We start from the raw sequence: 17,671 nt of genomic DNA, 5'->3' as shown, positions 1-17,671 counted from the left end.
TTGCTAGATTTGCAAGTTTGTCCAGCGAACGGGTGACAGGGTGGTGTTTCCTGGTTGCCGTTGGGAGTTTGAACTTAAACCAGATGAAATAGTTGGCAGTGATTTCGCAAAATGTCACATGGTATCAGAAGGTCCCAGGATATTTGATGCGTCGGCTCTCACGCCCGTGTTAGGCGCGATAAATATTGAATCCATTCATTTGAGCGGAAATATTTTTCATCCGAGACGATATTTTATTAGAGTTCAAATCACAATAGATGAATACATGTCATTCACATCCGAATATAAAATCTCCCAAAAGTGAGGCTATGATGCCCAATTAAAACTCAGACATTTGTCACGTTTTGCTCGTGCAATCCAAATCTGCCATACTCTTGAAACATGAACCCGGGATTGCAGATTCTCAATGCGACTCGGATACGAAATTGAACGGATTTTAATTCTACATAAATGAGTTTCGAAATCTCTTACAATTTGACATGCTTAATTCGTTTTAGACACCATTCGACGTCATTTTGTAAATACGTTAGCAGGTCAATTTGTTTTACATGTTACTATGTTACTATTAAACGCGCTTTAAAATTAACTTTATAGACTTGTTTATCCCTAAAAATTCATCAAATGAGACCCATATTAAGCAGAACGAAACGTAAAAATAGAGATGTATTGAGGGTACAAAAGTAATAAGGGCATTCAGAAAACCCTAAGTTAACCAAAACTCAAAGACCAGACTCAACAGTTAAAACGGTCGCTGCCTCTCATGGTCTTTTCGGTCCCAATTCCCACGACTCACACGGTCTGTCTCCTTCCCTCTGTCTCTTGCGCTCGCGGCGCTCGCCCCATATTCGTGCCTTGCTCGGCTAAGCTTCGTCTCGGCTCGTGCTTGCCTCGGCGGCGCCGCCCTCTCGGCTCGTGGTGTCTCGGGCTAGGGAAAAGTTGCCCCAAGGAGAACTTCAAGAAGCTCCTGAGTGAATTCTTTTCATGGCCTGACGGCTTTTCTCTTGTCCGTGATTCGTACATCTTGAGATTTATGGCTTCTGGGTGTTCGAAATTTGGGTCCTTTTAGTGTAATGACAAGTTGGTGTTAGAAAAACGCGACTAGAATCTCGCTTCGGTTCAACCACAGGATCGGAACAAGGTATGGATCTCTCTCTCTAATGGTCGTTGCCTCTTCTAAGCATATCTTTTAGGGGACGATTCAATAATTTGAGAAATTGTTCGAACCTCACGGGGTAAGGTCGAGTTTTGATGAGGGGTTTGGCTTCATCTCTGCTCTGGTACATGCTGACTTAGTTCTCTGAAGTTTTTAGTGTTTACATTGAAGGAAAATGTTGCTGATATGAAGGGAAGCAGTAGCTAATAGCCGTAGAGCATGATGTAATTGATTCTCTAGAAAGTAGTGGAGATGCATGAGTTTAATTGTCGGGAGATTGGAGAAAAATCCACTGAACTAGTGGAGTGTATTGCAAGCTTGCAACCTGCAATGCGAGGTTAAATTCTCACACCGAGGAAGAAATTTATGGCTAAAACCGAGTCTTTGGCCCAGCGGAATTTGCCCTAAGACCGTAAAGATTGATGCTTTGGCATAGCTCACTGGGCCCATTACCCGCCATTCTCTCAGTGGCGGGAACATTTGTCTTGAAAATGTCTTGTGAGAATCGCTGTGCATCAATAATATCTATTGATATTTCCTTATCTTGTGCCTCAAAGTTGACTATGAGTTTGAGGGGTTTTGGTTAAGACTTCTCTGTAGAGATTTGCTGAGTTTGCTGAGTTTGTAGAAATACCAAAAACCAGGTGGGTTTAGTGCTGTGCTTCTGGACTTTGCTCGTGTGTCTAACCTATAGAGTCAATAACAACAGTGCTCTGAAGTTCTTCACTCGAGAACATTGTTTTTACACTTGTAGTTGTGAATCTGGTTGGCTCTCACTAAACTTGGAGCAATATTAGCATGGACTGTCACAACACCAAGTACCTGCAGTAGATGAATCATTCCCACTTGAAAGGAAGAAAAAGCTGGAGTTTTCTTTTATGACCACTATGTCAGGCTTAGCCGTGAATTTCTGATTACATGTGGAATCATCCATTTCGGAGGCACATAAAGCACTAAGATCAGCAATCTTGTGCGATCCAACTGATATTGCCATAACTCCTAAGATTATTTTCTGTTGATTAAGCATCACCTAGGAATCAACATTTAGGGCATCGATTTTATATCAAATCATTTTACTTCAGTCATTATCAAAATTTTCGGTTTGATGATATTCTTTCTTATTTTAGTTTGCTTCAGTGTGATGAGCTGAAATTAATTGGTTTGGATTTCTTCTTAGTTATTATTGCATAAGAGAATTTTTTCTTAGATATTGGTGTTAGTGGTTGATACTTTTGTACACTAATCCTTGATTTACTAACCTTCGCTAATCTTCCACCTTTACCCCCCATCCCACTGGGACTTTGGGGTAGTCTTTGTCAATGGGGCCTAGATGGAAAGGAAAGGGTGCAGAGGTCAGAGCACAAGCAGATCCAATGTCCGAGATCGTATCGCGGCTCAAGTCATCTTTGATTGAGTCAAATGCTCATGGGTCGCTGTCAGGTTGCTCTGTTCTTCTTGCAGTAGAGGCAGATCAAAGTGATCTTCTAAATCGGGCATGTTTTGGCCGACCGGTAGTCACAGTTGAGAAGGACAAGCAGTGGTTTCAATTGAGTATGGAGGAAGCCTTTTACCTTTGCTATACCCTCAAATGCCTCGACATTCACGGTGGAAATAATTGTCGAAAAACCTATGAAGAGTTATGGAAATACATGACGGATAAGAAAACTACATTCCCCCAATTTTTCAAAGCTTATTCTCATCTTCGGACGAAAAATTGGGTGGTCAGGTCGGGATTGCAGTATGGCGTAGAATTTGTTGCGTACCGGCACCATCCGTCTCTTGTCCATTCTGAATATGCTGTGCTCGTTTTGACAGAAGGGGATGGTGGCGAGAATGGGCGATTGAGGGTATGGTCAGATGTTCATTGTACGGTCCGTCTTTGCGGGAGTGTAGCGAAAGCGGTCTTGGTGCTTTACATCAAGTGCGGTCATGGCAATGCATCTCCTTCATGTGTGACTCTGTACTCTGTGGAAGAGCGAGTCATAGCAAGATGGAGCCCAAAAGATTGCCGTGAAGATCATTCCATCGCGGTTAATGGCAATTGACCGAGCAGAGAATTTCATTTTTCTTCCTTTTTGTTTCTTGTTTTTTGGGATATAAAGACAATGGTAAAGACCATGCGAACCATTTTGTGATTATTAAGGAAGACTGAAATTGTAAATATCGGATTTTGTACATGAATGGAATCAGAAACTAGTAAATTTCTTTTGCAGGGTCATTTGCGATAGAATACTAACTATGATAGTTCCTATGAAAGCAGTTTATTCACTTGAGAGTGAATTTTATCACGACATTATGCAACTCCAGTGGCTTAAAGCACTATAGATGTTTTCAGTCAGAATCACATATGCACCAGTCCGTCACCCAAATTGGCGGACTGTGGTGTGGCAAATTGGCTGACTTTTCCCTTTTTTAATGTGTTCAATTAGTAATTTTGCAATGCTAAGAGTCCTAAAAATCGGTTTTTAACTTAACCTGTGACCATATAAGATTGACTCATGAAACCTCTAAATTGCAGTTACAACTCTCTCTGTTCTTTGCTTTTCCTTGATTGAAAATAAGAAGATTTTGCTCCTTTTCAGTTTTCACAGCTTCGATTCGTTCAGTTGCTCCTCACACTCCACAGTTCAGACTTCAATCTTCTCAACTTTGCTTCGGAAACTCTTGGACGGCTGCCTCCAAAGGTAAGTGCAATAACCTATTAGATGGAAGTGATTTCTCGTATTGTCCCTTTTGCTTTTATTAAGCTGAAAATGCATTTTTTTTCCATCTTCCAATTTGGTGTATCGAGTGTTGTTTCACTGCCTGTTTGAATGAAAGAACCAATGGACATGCAAGGCATAACTTTACGATACTATTGAACTTTCTGGCTCACATGTGGAAAATCAAGCCATGTTGTGATTAGCAATACTTGGTATTTTTTTTTTGGTAACCGAGGATTCGCCACCATTTCCCGGGGACGAGCCCGCACAGGTAATCGGGGCGCCTATACCTCGGGGGAGACTAGCCCAGCAACCCACTGCCAGGGCCCCCCACTTAAATTACGGAACCGAGCGGGGATTCGAATCCAGAACCTCTCTGAGGGAAGGAAAGCGCCCACCAACTCGGCCATGCGCAGGTGGGTGCAATCCTTGGTATTTTGTTAGTCAACTATTAAAAATTTATGCTTTGTGAGAGACATGTCACATGTCCTTAAATTGAAATTTTTCTGGCATTCCTTTTAGTTGTTTTGTTGAATTGGCCGACACACCTGGTGGGATTAGGCTTGGTTTGTTGTTTGTTTCGTTGTTAGCTCGAACTGAGTCACATGATTCTGATAGGTGTTTGAAATGAATAGTTCCTGTACTCTAAAATGTGTGTAGGTTGTTGGGAATGGTTTTCTTGTTCTGGTCTTGACCTTCTGCAGAACAACAGAAGCAATGCGTTAACAAGTAAGATTAACTCTGATTCTGATTTTTTCCTGTCTATTGTGCTTTTAAAAAATCTGGTGCCTATGTTTTCTCACAGGAGTGGAAACTAAATTAACTTGTGTTGATTCACTCATTTATGATAGCGTGTAATGTATGGATGCCCAGGTCTGGTCCTTTCAACTATGATGCTAAGTATAAAGGGGCTACGGCGAAGGCTGTGTCGATCCTCAAGGAGGATGATGAACTCTACAAGGATGCGTTCTTCCTCAACCATGCTCATGTTTTAGTTGGTTCTGGTCGTGATTCCTATGAAAAGGGCAAGAATGCTCTTCAGAGTTGGAGGTCTGTTCATATGTTCCATGTGGGTGAAGCCTCGTACAAGTTTACATTCCTGTCCTGAGACTCGATTGCATTTGTAGGCATTTTGGGTTGAACTGGGCATTTGTTGATTCCAAGACTCAAGTTCAGAAGGGGGTGAAGTTTTGTGTTTGTGTCAAGGAGTTTCTGCCTTGGCTTGTGATGCCTCTTGAAGTGGTCTTTGTAAATGAAAGCCAGAAGTCTAAGAAGGGTGTGGCTTCCTTTCGTTTCGGCAGCGGTACACTTAAAGGTCACCGGCTGGTTGGTAACATCCCTTGACCTATAGTACAACATGGGTACTTATATGAATAAGTGTGGCTCAAATGTCAATAAATGTCATCTTGTGGCTTCCTGGTTATAATGATTTTTTGCAGCGATGCTTATGATGAATACTAGCTTTTACACTTCTTAGTTCTTATACCTCCTCTTTTCATGACCTATAAAAATTTCCTGAACCTCTGCATAAGCTCAGATGCATTCCTGAACCTCTGCATAAGCTCAGATGCATGTGTCAATGTTAGCTTGGAATAGTGTTGAGTGTCTTTTGGGCAACCTACACTATGTTATTCGTCAAGCTATTTTGCATCTCATGGATAACCCTTGAGTTGATTTTGTATGATTTGTGGAGTTCCATGTGACTATTGTTGGTCACTGTTCCTGTCATCTACAAGCATGTCTTGAGTTTTTGTTTTGGTTCTTCATTCTTCTTTGTGGTATGTTTTGCTGCTGTTACCTTAATTTTCAAGTTGTAGTGTGGATTTCAGTAGCTTTCTTCTCTAAAGTTTTGGATATACTATTTGCTTTGAGAGACATGGGGATCTGAGGAGTTGTTGGCAAAAACAGGACAGTGGACTGTATCACTAGTATATATCCTAATTAAGGAGTTGACTTCTCTGCTACCTTCTTAGCCTTGCAAGCAGAAAGCTAGTTATTTTATTGTCAAAATAAAGCATAAGCAATCATAAACCATGGCGGCAGACTAATTTAGATCCATATCTTTTCTAATCAGTTGCTCTACTAACGAATATGCGAATTGGGTGCATGCATACGTGTCCTTCCTCGCCCCATTCTAACCAAACTGTTTCAATATCTTCAATTTTTCTGATATTGTCTCGTACAGAAGTCGTTACTGCTTCAGTCTAGTTGGCAGCTCCTTTCCGGCCACAGATTTTAGGTCTTATCATCTGAAAGTTATAGCAAATACGATAATGCTAGCACTCATTAGACCTGTTGCGTGGAAATTGAGTTCATCTTGCCACAGCTCTTAGGCTGATGATGACAATGGGCTTATCAATTGGGTCTTCGAGAGTTCGTAATGCCTCACCCTTTGATTATTGTTAAGCTGTCTTGATCTTGTGACAAGACTAGAGATGGACAACCTTTTCATCTTCCATTTATCATGTCATTTCATCATCTTCGAATCTTGATAAGAACCCCTACCACATATTACTCAACATTGTTACATAGTCTGTTTCCATTATCTGACGTGGCATTTAACACCAGGCTCACCTCTCAGTTTCTCCTACTTGAAAATGTTTTCTTTGGGTGTAGGACCAAGTTTTATTCGTAGAACATCAAGGCTTCTTGAATAATATGGCATTCCATTTTGCTGCAGGCTGGGGAAGAGAGCTTTTCGATGGAGCTGGACGAGAACAATCAAGTGTGGTATGAAATACTCTCCTTCTCAAAGCCTGCCCACTTTCTGTCTTTCATTGGTTACCCGTATGTACAACTCAGGCAGAAGTACTTTGCTCATCAATCTAGTAATGCTGTCCTGAAACATTTAAGAGCTTCTTAGCTACCTGTACTTAATGTTGGCAAGTTATGTAAAAGTGTGACATGATTATGTCCTCGTGACATATTTTTGCTAAATCAACGTCAGCCATAGATGCAAAATGGGATGCAATATGTTCTCACGATACATATCAGTGTGCATCTTCTTCTGTGCAAACACAATATGTATACTGAGTGAATGACATAAGCTGGAATGCCAACTGCAAGTTCCTATACATGAGGTTCGGAAATTGTGTAATATCTATCACACTTGAACAGGGACCAATCTAGATGCTGAAGTAATTGTATCTTCCATAAGTCTGCACTTTCATGCATAAGCTAAGTCTAATGCTAAATGGCATTAGAGACAATCAACTATCGCCAACAGGGGTCCATTGAGTAGTTTTTTTGGGCTCCAAGGGCTCTTATTAATGCTTGCTTGCTGTCTTAACCGAAAACTTCGCTTTGATGATAATCAAACTGCTAGAAATTGGAAGAATTTCATTTTGAATGGGGGTTCCCAGAGGCAATGCTGGAGAAAGTCTGAAGATCATTCCAACAACTTTTAGTTCCAAACGCGACTACACAGTCGCGAGACCTATCCTTGCTTGCCCGAGCTTCTCAACTGGATTTCATTTGTCATGTCTCGATTCATCCACGGTCCACGCCAGGTGCTGAACGCTGGATGTGATAACCCTCGAAGCAATCCAGCTTAACTATGTATACGGTTTATGCTGCCTAGAAAAGGTATGGTTATGACGAAACTAAACTGGTGTTAGATTGGCACAGCGGCTAGATGCTTAGACCTTTCGCCACATCACGGTGCCCCCTCTCGCCAAAGCCCTCACACAATCTCTTCAACCATCACCACAACTTCGAGCTCAACCACAGAAACGTCTGCAACCTCCTCTCCATAACCCGCTTGAGATCGCTCCCAAAAGGCCTCCAACTCCACGCCCACATCGTCAAATCAGGCATCCAGACCATCCCTCTCGTGTCACACCACCTCATCAACTTCTACTCCAAATCTCAGCTACCCTTCTGTTCCTGCCAAGTTTTCGACGAGACTCCTGGGAAAATCGGCATTAGCCCAGAACGAGTTTCCGTGGCAGGCCATTGAGTACTTTCGTCGAATGGTTAGTAGGTGCGTTTTGCGTGATGATCACATATCCTCTATTGGCGAGTGCCACCAAAGCTAGCGCGAATTTGAAATACGAAGGGGAAGTACAGAGCTTACAACACTCAACTTAAAAGCTTTTTATACTCAAAAGACAAATACTGAACTTAGGCAATATAATCTAATCCGATTTGTAATTCAAAACCTAAGTGAAGATCTAGTGCGAACTATCTTCTTCAAAACCAGATGGACTCCTTGATTGATGTTGTACAATTATTGTTCAAAGTGATTTTATTGTCTTCAGAGATTTGTGTACCGTGTTCTAGCTGATGTTGAGCTTCCTCTGCCTTTGATTTCTCCCATATCTTTAACGAATGTTTCGGTGTGCATCCTAAACTTCCTTCGCAAGTATCCAATCCTTTAGCCATGTTTATCCCTCGGTCGATGGATTCCTCTTGACTCGGACTTAAACTTCCTTTCACATCTCGAGTCGATTGGTGCTCTGGCACGTGTTGTAATTTCCATTTACACTCCGTCCACTAGAAAACTCACAATCGACAAGTCTTTCAAACATCCCATCGATAGTTTTGTGGTGGCCTTTGTGATCGACGTGCTTATTTAAGAATTCTAGTGAGTAGGTCTCATGAGTTAAGTGTATTGTTTTGATCAGGTTCGAGCCATTAGTTTCTTTATTTTGGGCTCGGATTTTGGGCCCGGTATCAAACAATGTCAACATCTCATTTGTGACGATGGTGCGAGGAAGATCTCGTGCGAGTCATAATGTGCTTGAGATCACAATGCCTATCATAACCATCTTGACCAGACCAGCATATGGAGTAATCCCACTTGTCTGCCACATAAACCGGCTATTACATCTTCGAAGAGAATGGATTTGTGCTAGACTCATAATCTATTTTTCCCAAGTTATATTAGGCAAAAAACAACTATCTTGAAATAGAAATTCGCCTATTAATGTCACGAATGTAGTTATTACAATGGAAAAAAAAAAAGATATGGATGACAAAATCGCCTCTTCAACTGCTTTAAGATATGAATTGAAAATATTGTCGGATGAGATAATTCGATATAAATTGAATTCGAAAAATACCCTAGATATTTATGGGATACGATAGAGGCTTACTTTGGCACCCGAACGAGAAAAGATTCGATTTTCCAAGATTCATCGTCAAAATTTAAAGGAAAAATCCGGAAGATATTTGAATGACATTCCGTTATCAAAATCGAAAAACGAAAATTCCCCTTCAAATTTTCTTTTATTTGATCGGAAAAGATAATCGAACTTCATCACTTCAAGTAGTTGCTTCGTTACAAAAAAGGCAAAAAAATACGGGGCCTCAGAAACAACGAGGTCCCATAAAGTACTAGGAGGCCTTGGCAACCCGGCCCGCAACTTTTGATTTGCTTCGCTCGAACAGTGGGCTGGACCGAAGATTTTTGAAATGGGCCGCCACTCCAATTTGCAGGGCCCACGAAGCTTTGATTGGTCGGTCACCGCCATTATCAGCTTCAAAAGCTATATAATATTCCAAAACTAGTAAGTTCAGGGAGAAGGCCCAAACCCTCCTCCTCCTCTTCTTCTTCTTCTTCCTTATCGAACGCTTCCGGTTTGCTCTTTCCTTCCTCGGCAGTCAGTGACCATGTCTCCTCCTCCTCCTTCTTCTTCTTCCCGCGACATCCGCGATCGCTCGCGCAGAAAACGCGGGAGAGCTGCTCGCATGGAGGGAACCCGGGAAACCCCCATGGTCCGACCTCCCGCCGGAGATCCTCTCCATGATCGGCGATCGGCTCCGCACCCGCATGGACGTCCTCCGGTTCCGCAGCGTCTGCTCTTCGTTCCGCTCCTCCATCCCCCCGCCTCCCCGCGACGCCCCGCGGTTCCCTCTCCGGACACCTCGCCCGTTCCCTCTCTGGATACCTGGCCTGCGGAGTTCCGACCTCTTCCTCCGCGAGAGCACGGTCTACGCCCTCGGGACGGCGGGCGGAGGAGCCGCGCAGTGGCTGCTGAAGCTCCAGGAGTCGGAGGAGCTCGGGCACATGCGGATGATCAGCCTCTTCTCGGGGCGGCGGATCACGTCCTTGCCCCCCGAGTTCCCGGAGGTAGTCGATCCTGTGCAGTCCCGAATCGTCGAAATCTGTAGAGAATACACGATCGATTACGGGCTCAATTGGTTAGCCGGCGGTCGACTTAAGGTGAAAGCAGTGATGCAACCGGATTGTGTAGGGTCTGATCTAGATCAGTGCTCGTTCTATTTCGTCGACGTGATAGGGCGATTGAGTTATTGGAAGTACGGGGATGAGAATCCAATCCGTTCAGGTGATGAGCTACCGCCGGGCAGCGGATATGCGGACATTGCGGTTTACCAAGGCAAAGTCTGCGTGCTCGACCGGCTGGGGTCGGTTTGGCAGTTCGATTCGTCCTTCCGACTTCGAAGGCTCGCGCGGCGGACCCCCCCCGGGGGCATCTCGCCGCCACCCTTTTTTTATAAGCACTTGGTGGTGTCGGGCGACGATCTTTATGTAGTGGACATACGCTGGAGAGTGTCGGATACCACGGTGTCGACGGCGCTTTGGGCCTATAGATTGGATCAGCAACGCGGGAGATGGGAGGAGGTGTGGAGCCTGGGCGGTTCGGCTTTCTTCATCTGCAGCCACTGCACGTTCGCGGTCGCGGCGCACGGGCTCGACGGGTGCGAGGGGGATTTTGCATCTACTACAAGGATGATCGGGGTCCCCTTCGACCGTTTCCAGCGGGAAAGGTTTGAGGCGTCCAGCTTGCCGGACCGTAGCCACAAGCGGCCCGGCGACTTCGCAGTGCTCTATTCTCCTTTCAGAAGGGGGCAATTCATAGGTGATTGGGATGACGTGGATGAAACTTTGTGGTGATTTACACTTTATTTTTAAGAAAATTAAAAATTAAAAAAAAAAACAATTAAGAATGTTGTTGAGGTTACCCTCTCGAATGAATTCGAAAATAAACGCAATTTATATATGGGGCAGTGTCTCTTGCGGTCCCTAAATTTTGTCATATGTACAAGTTATCTCTTTCAAAAGTTTAATTCATTCGATGTGGTGATTGAGCTGTTTCTTAATATTCGGTATGGTTATTTTATCCGATCAAACAAGTGAAAAAGTCGTCGCAAAAGTACCCAAGCTGTTGCGAAATGTGCTCCTAATCTCTCAACTTTCAATAACAAAGTCGAATAAGTTAGTTGGTATTATTCACAAATTTTCATAATCGCATTATTGCCCAAAATATAGATTGTGATCTCCATTTCTCCTAGTATAGGAATCCCAAAGTAAATTATGCTTATATGGAACTATGATAATATGTCCAAAAGATGATAAGAAGATAGCATATGTTTTTTTTTTTTTAAATTTAGGAAATAGATTGAAAACCGATAAATTTTGGTTGAATCTTGTACATAATCTTTTACGCCGATAAAATTTTCAAGCTTTGACGTTTCGTATTTTCTTCATTAAATTTAGTTAAATCTGTGTGTTTAATTTTTGTAAAAATATCATAATTTTGGATCATTAACGGTAGAGTTTCAAAACACACGGATTTAACTAAATCAAACAAGAAACCACCATGGCTTCAATTTTTTTTATATAGATTTAAAAAGTTTGGAACGATATTTAGATTGAAATTAGTAAGAATACTTATAAGTATTTTTTATACCGTTAAGAAATTAGAGTTAGACGCGGCAATAACAAAAGTACAAGATGCTATGCAAAACTAAAAGGAGAGAATTAGGGCTTTTAGGTCCATTTCGACATGGGGAATCAAATCAAAATCGGCCGGATAAGGTCGGTTTCGGTCCGGTTTCAAGGCTTGCTTTGGACCGGTGCTCGCTCTTACTTAAAATATAACTTTAAATAGAGTTCTACTTTTATTATCGCTATCTCCCTAATTACACACCAGCAGAGCCGGGACATTTTGCTCCCTAGAAATTACTAGGTAGGATGGCTCCATAAAGCCGGCAACTCTCGACACAGCACGATACGAAGCTAATCGGGCTTGATTTCGACAGAAAACGGATTTTACCTTCCCTTATGAGGCGACTTGCTTAATCCGTTGAAACGTCATTCGACACGTTTAAGTAATTGAATGACATGTATTTAACACATTCATTGTCAATTTTGCAGGGTCATTTGCAGTGGAATACTAACTTTGATTGATCACACGAAAACAATTTGTTCACTTGAGAGTGAATTATATCACGACATTATGGCACTATGCAACTCCTGTGGCTTAAAGTACTGTAGATTTTTTCTACCATAATCATATGTGCACTAGTCGATCACTCAAATGAGGCTTTCTTCTCCACGCCTTGTTTAATGTCATAGCGGCTGAACCCCCTCAAACCCTTCCATGTTCCCCCCATATGTTTATCTTCCTTGGGAGGAGAAGATTCGAGAATACTCCTTTGTGCTTTACATCCCCGGTTCGGATGAACCTTTGAAGGACTTGCCCAAGTCCTGGAATACTTAACTATGATGGATCACGTGAAAGCAATTTATTCACTTGAGGGTGAATTCCATCACGACATCGTGCAATTCTTGTGGCTTAAAGCACTATAGATGGTTTCTATCAGAATCCTGTGTGCACCAGGCGATGGCCCAAATCGGTGGACTGTCGTGTGGCAACAAATTGGCTGACTTTTTCCTTTTTGAATGTATTCAATTAGTTGTGTTTTTAAATGCGAAGAATCCTAAAAATCGATTTTTTAACTTAACCCACGACCATAAGACGGCAAGCCTCTGAGCTGCGGTGACACCGTTGGGCCGTTGGGCTTATTCCTGTATTGGGTCTGAGCCTGAGCTCATTCCGATGGCCACGACAATTCATCCATTCTCTCTCTGTTCTTTGCTTTTCCTTGATTGAAAATACGAAGATCTTGCCCCTTTTCAGTTTTCACAGTTTCGATTCGTTCAGTTGCTCCTCACGCTCCACAGTTCACAAGTCAATCTTCTCAACTTTGCTTCGCGAACTCTGGGACCGGTCGCCTCTAAAGGTAAGTGCAATAACCCATTTGATGGTGGTGATTTCCCGTACTGTCCTTTTGCTTTCAATAGGCTGAAAAATGCATTTTTTTTCGTCCTCCAATTTGGTGAATCGAGTGTTGTTTCACTGCTTGTTTGAATGAAAGAACCGATGATCATGCGAGACATAACTTTACGATGCTATTGAACTCTCTGGCTCACATGTGGAATTTCAAGCCATGTTGTGATTAGCAAATCCTGGGTATTTTGTTAGTCGAGTATTGGAAATTTATGCTTTGCGAGAGACATGTCACATGTCCTTAAATTAAAAAATTTTCTGGCATTCCTTTTAGTTTTTGAATTGAATTGCCCGACACACGTGGTGGGATAAGGCTCGGTTTGTTGTTTGTTTCGTTGTTAGCTCGAACTGAGTCACGTGATTCTGATAGGTGTTTGAAATGAATTGTTCCTGTACTCTAAAATGTGTGTAGGCCGTTGGGAATGGTTTTCTTGTTCTGGTCTCGACCTTCTGCAGAACAACAGAAGCAATGCATTAACAAGTAAGATTAACTCTGATTCTGATTTTTTCCTGTCTATTGTGCTTTTAAAAGATCCGGTGCCTATGTTTTTTTCGCAGAAGTGGAAACTAAATTAACCTGTGTCGATTCACTCATTTATGATAGCTCGTAATGTATGGATCACCCAGGTCTGGTCCTTTCAACTACGATGCTAAATACAGAGGGGCTACGACGAAGGCTATGACGATCCTCAAGGAGGATGGTGAACTCTACAAGGATGGGTTCTTACTCAACCATGCTCGTGTTTTAGTTGGTTCTGGTCGTGATACCTATGAAAAAGGCAAGAATGCTCTTCAGAGTTGGAGGTCTGTTCATATGTTCCATGTAGGTGAAGCCTCGTGCAGGTTTACATTCCTGTCCTGAGACTCAATTGCATTTGTAGGCATTTTGGGTTGAGCTGGGCATTTGTTGATTCCAAGACTCAAGTTCAAAATGGGGTGAAGCTTTGTGCTTGTGTCAAGGAGTTTCTGCCTTGGCTTGTGATGCCTCTTGAAGTGGTCTTTGTAAATGAAAGCCAGAAGTCTAAGAAGGGTGTGGCTTCCTTTCGTTTCGGCGGCGGTACACTTAAAGGTCACCTGCTGGTTGGTAACTTCCCTTGACCTCACGTACAACATGGGCACTTATTTGAATAAGTGTGGCTCAAATGTCAATAAATGTCATCTTGTGGCTTCCTGGTTATAATGATTTTTTGGAGTGATGCTTATGATGAATACTAGCTTTTACACTTCTTATACCTTCTGCTTTCATGACCAATAAAAATTTTCCGAACTCATGCATAAGCTCAGATGCACGTGTCAATGCTAGCTTGGATATTGTTGAATGTCTTTTAGGCAACCTACACTATGTTATTCATCAAGCTATTTTGCATCTCATGGATAACCCTTGAGTTGATTTTGTATGATTTGCGGAGTTCCATGTGACTATCCTTGGTCACTGTTCCTGTCATCTACAAGCATGTCTTGAGTTTTCATTTCATTCTTCTTTATGGTATGTTTTACTGCTATTACCTTAATTTGCAAGTTGTAGTGTGGATTTCAGTACTATGAGCTTTCTTCTCTAAAGTTTTCAATATACTGTTTGCTTAGGGGGACACGGGGATCTTGGGAGTTGTTGGCAATAACAGGACAGTGAACTGTATCCCTAGTATATATCCTAATTAAGCAGTTGACTTCTCTGCTGCCTTCTTATCCTTACAAGTTGAAAGCTCGTTATCTAATTGTCAAAAACCATGGCGGCAGACTAATGAGGACCCATATCGTATCTAATCAGTTGCTCTATTATTGAATATGCGAATTGGGTGCATGCACACGTGTCCTTCCTCGCCCCCCTCGTCCCCTTCTAAGCAAACTATTTCAGGTATCTTTAATTTTTCCGATATTGTCTCGTATGGAAGTTGTTATTGCTTCAGTCTAGTCGGCAGCACCTTTCCGGCCACAGATTATCATCTGAAAGTTGTAGCAAATGCGATATTGCTAGCTCTCATTAGACCTCTAGGAACACAAAGTTGCGTGGAAATTAAGTTCATCTCGTCACAGCTCTTAGGGTGATGACGACAATGGGCTTATCAGTTGGGTCTTCATGATTTTGTAATGCCTCAACCTTTGATGATTGTTAAGCTGTCTTGGCCTTCTGACAAGACTAGAGATTGACAACCTTTAAATTCCATTTGTCATGTCTTTTCATCATCTTTAAATCTTGATTAGAACCCCCGTCGCATATAACTTGGCAGTGTTTGCAAAGTCTGTTTCAATCATCTGACGTGGCAAACCAGGCTTACCTCTCAGTTTCTCCCACTCGAAAATGTTTTCTTTGGGCGCATGACCAAGTTCTATTCATAGAACATCAAGACTTCTTAAATAATAATGTGGCATTCCATTTTGCTGCAGGCTGGGGAAGAGAGCTTTTCGATTGAGCTGGACGAGAACAATCAAGTGTGGTATGAAATACTCTCCTTCTCAAAGCCTGCCCACTTTCTATCTTTCATTGGTTACCCATATGTACAACTCAGGCAGAAGCACTTTGCTCATCAATCTAGTAATGCTGTCCTGAAACATTTAAAAGCTTCTTAGCTACCTTTACTTTAATGTCGGCAACTTATGTACAAGTGTAACATGATTATGTCCTCATGACAACTTTTTGCTAAATCAACGTCATCGATAGATGCAAAATGAGATGCAATATGTTCTCATGATATCGGTTTTTGATACCAGTGTACATCTTCTGTGCAAACACAATATGTACACTGAGTGAATGATATGAGCTGGAATGCCAACTATCTGATGGTTTAAATTCGCTTTTACAACTGCAAGTTTCTATACATGAGGTTCGGAAATTGTGTAATATCTATCACACTTGAAGAGGGACACCAATCTAGATTCTGAAGTAATTGTAGCTTCCAGAAGTCTGCACTTTCATGCATAAGCTAAGTCTATTCTGTTGACATACAGCATACCGTGTTAACATTGTTATCAACTTAATTTTTAATTAAGTATAGTAGGGATATAAGTTAAGATGAGGAAAATGCTATGCATTAAAGGCACTTTAGTTGGTCAACTTATCACTCAGTTTGACTTTGATCGCTCAACTCTAATGCTGACTTTGTTTCCATTACATTTGAACTCTAATGCTGAACAGGATTTTAGAGACGATGACTATTGCCCATAGCCGTCCATTGTGGTAGTTTTCTTGGGCTCCATGGGCTCTTATTAATGCTTGCTTGCTGACTATTTCATTTCAAAAACAATCTATTATCAACCTGCTGGCCAACTTTTCGACTCATCGTGGTTGACTTGCTGAAAGTTTGCAAACAACCTCGTCAATCTCAACCGTGTCATTGGATCTGCAGTCAATTCTTACGTTGCTTTCACTCTATTGCTGACTTCCTTACCCTTTTGCTTCCTTATCAACAGTGCTTCACCTTCAGTGCCTTTTAAATTTGGTATGCTAGGAGTAACTTAGCCGAAATCTCCGCTTTGATGACAATGGCACTGCTAGAAACTGGATTTTGAATTGGGGGTTCCCAGAGGCAGTGCTGGAGAAAGTCTGAAGATCATTCCAACAACTTTTAGTTTCAAATGAGACTACACAGATTTGAGACCTATTATTGCTCATCTGAGCTTCTCGACTGGATTTAATTTATCCTGTCTCGATTCATCCTTGGTCCATGCCAGGTGCTGAACATGGATGTTATAACCCGCGAAGCAATCTAGCTTAACTTCGTCGCCAGTGTACATTGCCTCGAAAAAGTATAGCCGCGATCCGACTAAACTGGTGTTGGATTGGTGCTGTGGCTGGATGCTTAGACATCTCGCCTCGTCAAGGTGCCTGCTCTCGCCAAATTTTTGGAGCAGCCCCCATGAATCATTCGATTACCCTTTATGGGTTTGGGATTGAAAGATGGTGGGCAATCGGTTAGCACGGGGCATTTCGACGTATAAAAGCACAAGGTTCAAAGTGGAAGAGGTCGCATGCTCTTACTCCAATTCATTAGCCAATTGTCGCGTGTTTAAATGGGGTACCCTTTTCAGATTTCTCAAATGCCATTTTTGTCACGGCTGAGCCAACACGGGGACAACATTTTTGGAGCGAATGACTACAACATGTTATTTATCATGACGATGATGTGATTCTGAAGACTGTCGATGATGATGGAGGACATGATCCTTTTGAGTATTGGTGAAGAAGGGAGGAAACTAAATGGAATCCTCTCTAGTGTATAAATTAACTGGTGAAGCGAAATGGTTGAGCCGCCGGGAGCCCCTCCGCTCCCTCCTCCACCGTCAAGCCCATGGACCAGTCCGCCGTCTCCGGCGACGACTTGACTCCCGCTGCCTCCTCAGGGAGCCCAAGGTCCTCTACCTCCTTACCCCTCACCCAAATTTCCTCCGCCTACGATGGCTCCTCCAACCTACACATTGTCCTCGACCTATGCAACTCCCTGACCTCCACCGCCCTCGTGTTCGCTAGCCCCCTCCGGGAGCCCTACGCCGCCCGCGCTTCCGATTGTTGTCAGCGATCGCGAAGAACCTGCTCAGGAAGATTCTGTGCAACCAGGGATTTCAAGAAGGAAGTAAAGAAAAGAAAGCGAGAACTAGGCATTTGAAATGTCGTGAAAAATTCACGATTTCAAGAAGATCACAAACAAATAACGAAAAGTGGGCTCCACTTGGACACGTGGCAATCAACTAAATCAACTAATGAATTGAAATATCAATTACGTGGCACAACTAGAGCATGCAAAATTTTCTCGCATGCATCAACAACACGATCATATAGTCAA

General features: G+C 42.4%; 3 protein-coding genes and 1 pseudogene across 7 annotated transcripts; all 4 read left to right on the top strand.

Moving 5' to 3' along the window:
- Positions 1–995: 995 nt before the first annotated feature.
- LOC115683699 (tRNA-splicing endonuclease subunit Sen2-1-like) lies at positions 996–6,841 on the top strand. 3 transcript variants are annotated; one of them, XR_008818548.1, is made up of 7 exons: positions 996–1,138; positions 2,464–3,309; positions 3,736–3,837; positions 4,516–4,584; positions 4,729–4,905; positions 4,983–5,181; positions 6,536–6,841. XR_008818548.1 is itself a non-coding variant. In XM_030608279.2 (2 exons), exon 2 carries the CDS (start codon positions 2,473–2,475, stop codon positions 3,196–3,198), a length of 726 nt encoding a protein of 241 aa, XP_030464139.2. In that variant the 5' UTR covers positions 996–1,138; positions 2,464–2,472; the 3' UTR covers positions 3,199–3,365. The 3 variants fall into 3 exon arrangements, 1 of the variants encoding a protein (XP_030464139.2); XR_008818549.1 differs by having other exon boundaries at positions 4,983–5,185; XM_030608279.2 differs by lacking the exons at positions 3,736–3,837; positions 4,516–4,584; positions 4,729–4,905; positions 4,983–5,181; positions 6,536–6,841 and having other exon boundaries at positions 2,464–3,365.
- On the top strand, positions 1,108–6,841 carry LOC115683702 (UPF0548 protein At2g17695-like; annotated as a pseudogene).
- A 2,628-nt stretch (positions 6,842–9,469) lies between these two features.
- LOC115683648 (putative F-box protein At5g60060) lies at positions 9,470–10,714 on the top strand (the record flags this gene model as incomplete). The annotated part of the gene is made up of 1 exon (XM_056320585.1): positions 9,470–10,714. A coding segment is annotated over one exon (1,245 nt), but the record flags the coding sequence as incomplete, so codon positions are not given.
- Positions 10,715–12,651: 1,937 nt separating this feature from the next.
- LOC115683701 (UPF0548 protein At2g17695-like) lies at positions 12,652–16,545 on the top strand. 3 transcript variants are annotated; one of them, XM_056320235.1, is made up of 6 exons: positions 12,652–12,846; positions 13,306–13,374; positions 13,521–13,697; positions 13,775–13,973; positions 15,279–15,328; positions 16,340–16,545. In XM_056320235.1, the coding sequence occupies exons 2-6, from the start codon at positions 13,316–13,318 to the stop codon at positions 16,398–16,400; spliced, it is 546 nt and encodes a 181-aa protein (XP_056176210.1). In that variant the 5' UTR covers positions 12,652–12,846; positions 13,306–13,315; the 3' UTR covers positions 16,401–16,545. The 3 variants fall into 3 exon arrangements, with proteins under 3 accessions (XP_056176210.1, XP_056176211.1, XP_030464142.2); XM_056320236.1 differs by lacking the exon at positions 16,340–16,545 and adding an exon at positions 16,027–16,262 and having other exon boundaries at positions 12,653–12,846; XM_030608282.2 differs by lacking the exon at positions 16,340–16,545 and having other exon boundaries at positions 12,659–12,846; positions 15,279–15,694.
- The last annotated feature ends 1,126 nt before the right edge of the window (positions 16,546–17,671 follow it).

Source organism: Syzygium oleosum, unplaced genomic scaffold (assembly GCF_021117445.2).
Source record: "Syzygium oleosum isolate NSW1041296 unplaced genomic scaffold, Sole_v2.1 Sole_v2.20, whole genome shotgun sequence".
NCBI classification, from domain to species: Eukaryota; Viridiplantae; Streptophyta; class Magnoliopsida; order Myrtales; family Myrtaceae; genus Syzygium; species Syzygium oleosum.
The sequence above is the reverse complement of the archived record's forward strand: the minus strand, read 5'-3'. Positions and strand labels throughout refer to the sequence as shown.

Bases quoted from the DNA above. Each gene is read 5' to 3' on its own strand.
- LOC115683699 (XM_030608279.2), top strand. From the start codon at position 2,473: ATGGGGCCTAGATGGAAAGGAAAGGGTGCAGAGGTCAGAGCACAAGCA.
- LOC115683701 (XM_030608282.2), top strand. From the start codon at position 13,316: ATGGTTTTCTTGTTCTGGTCTCGACCTTCTGCAGAACAACAGAAGCAA. The intron at 13,375-13,520 runs GTAAGATTAACT...TGGATCACCCAG, and splicing joins CAGAAGCAATGCATTAACAA to GTCTGGTCCTTTCAACTACG. The intron at 13,974-15,278 runs GTTGGTAACTTC...ATTTTGCTGCAG, and splicing joins CACTTAAAGGTCACCTGCTG to GCTGGGGAAGAGAGCTTTTC.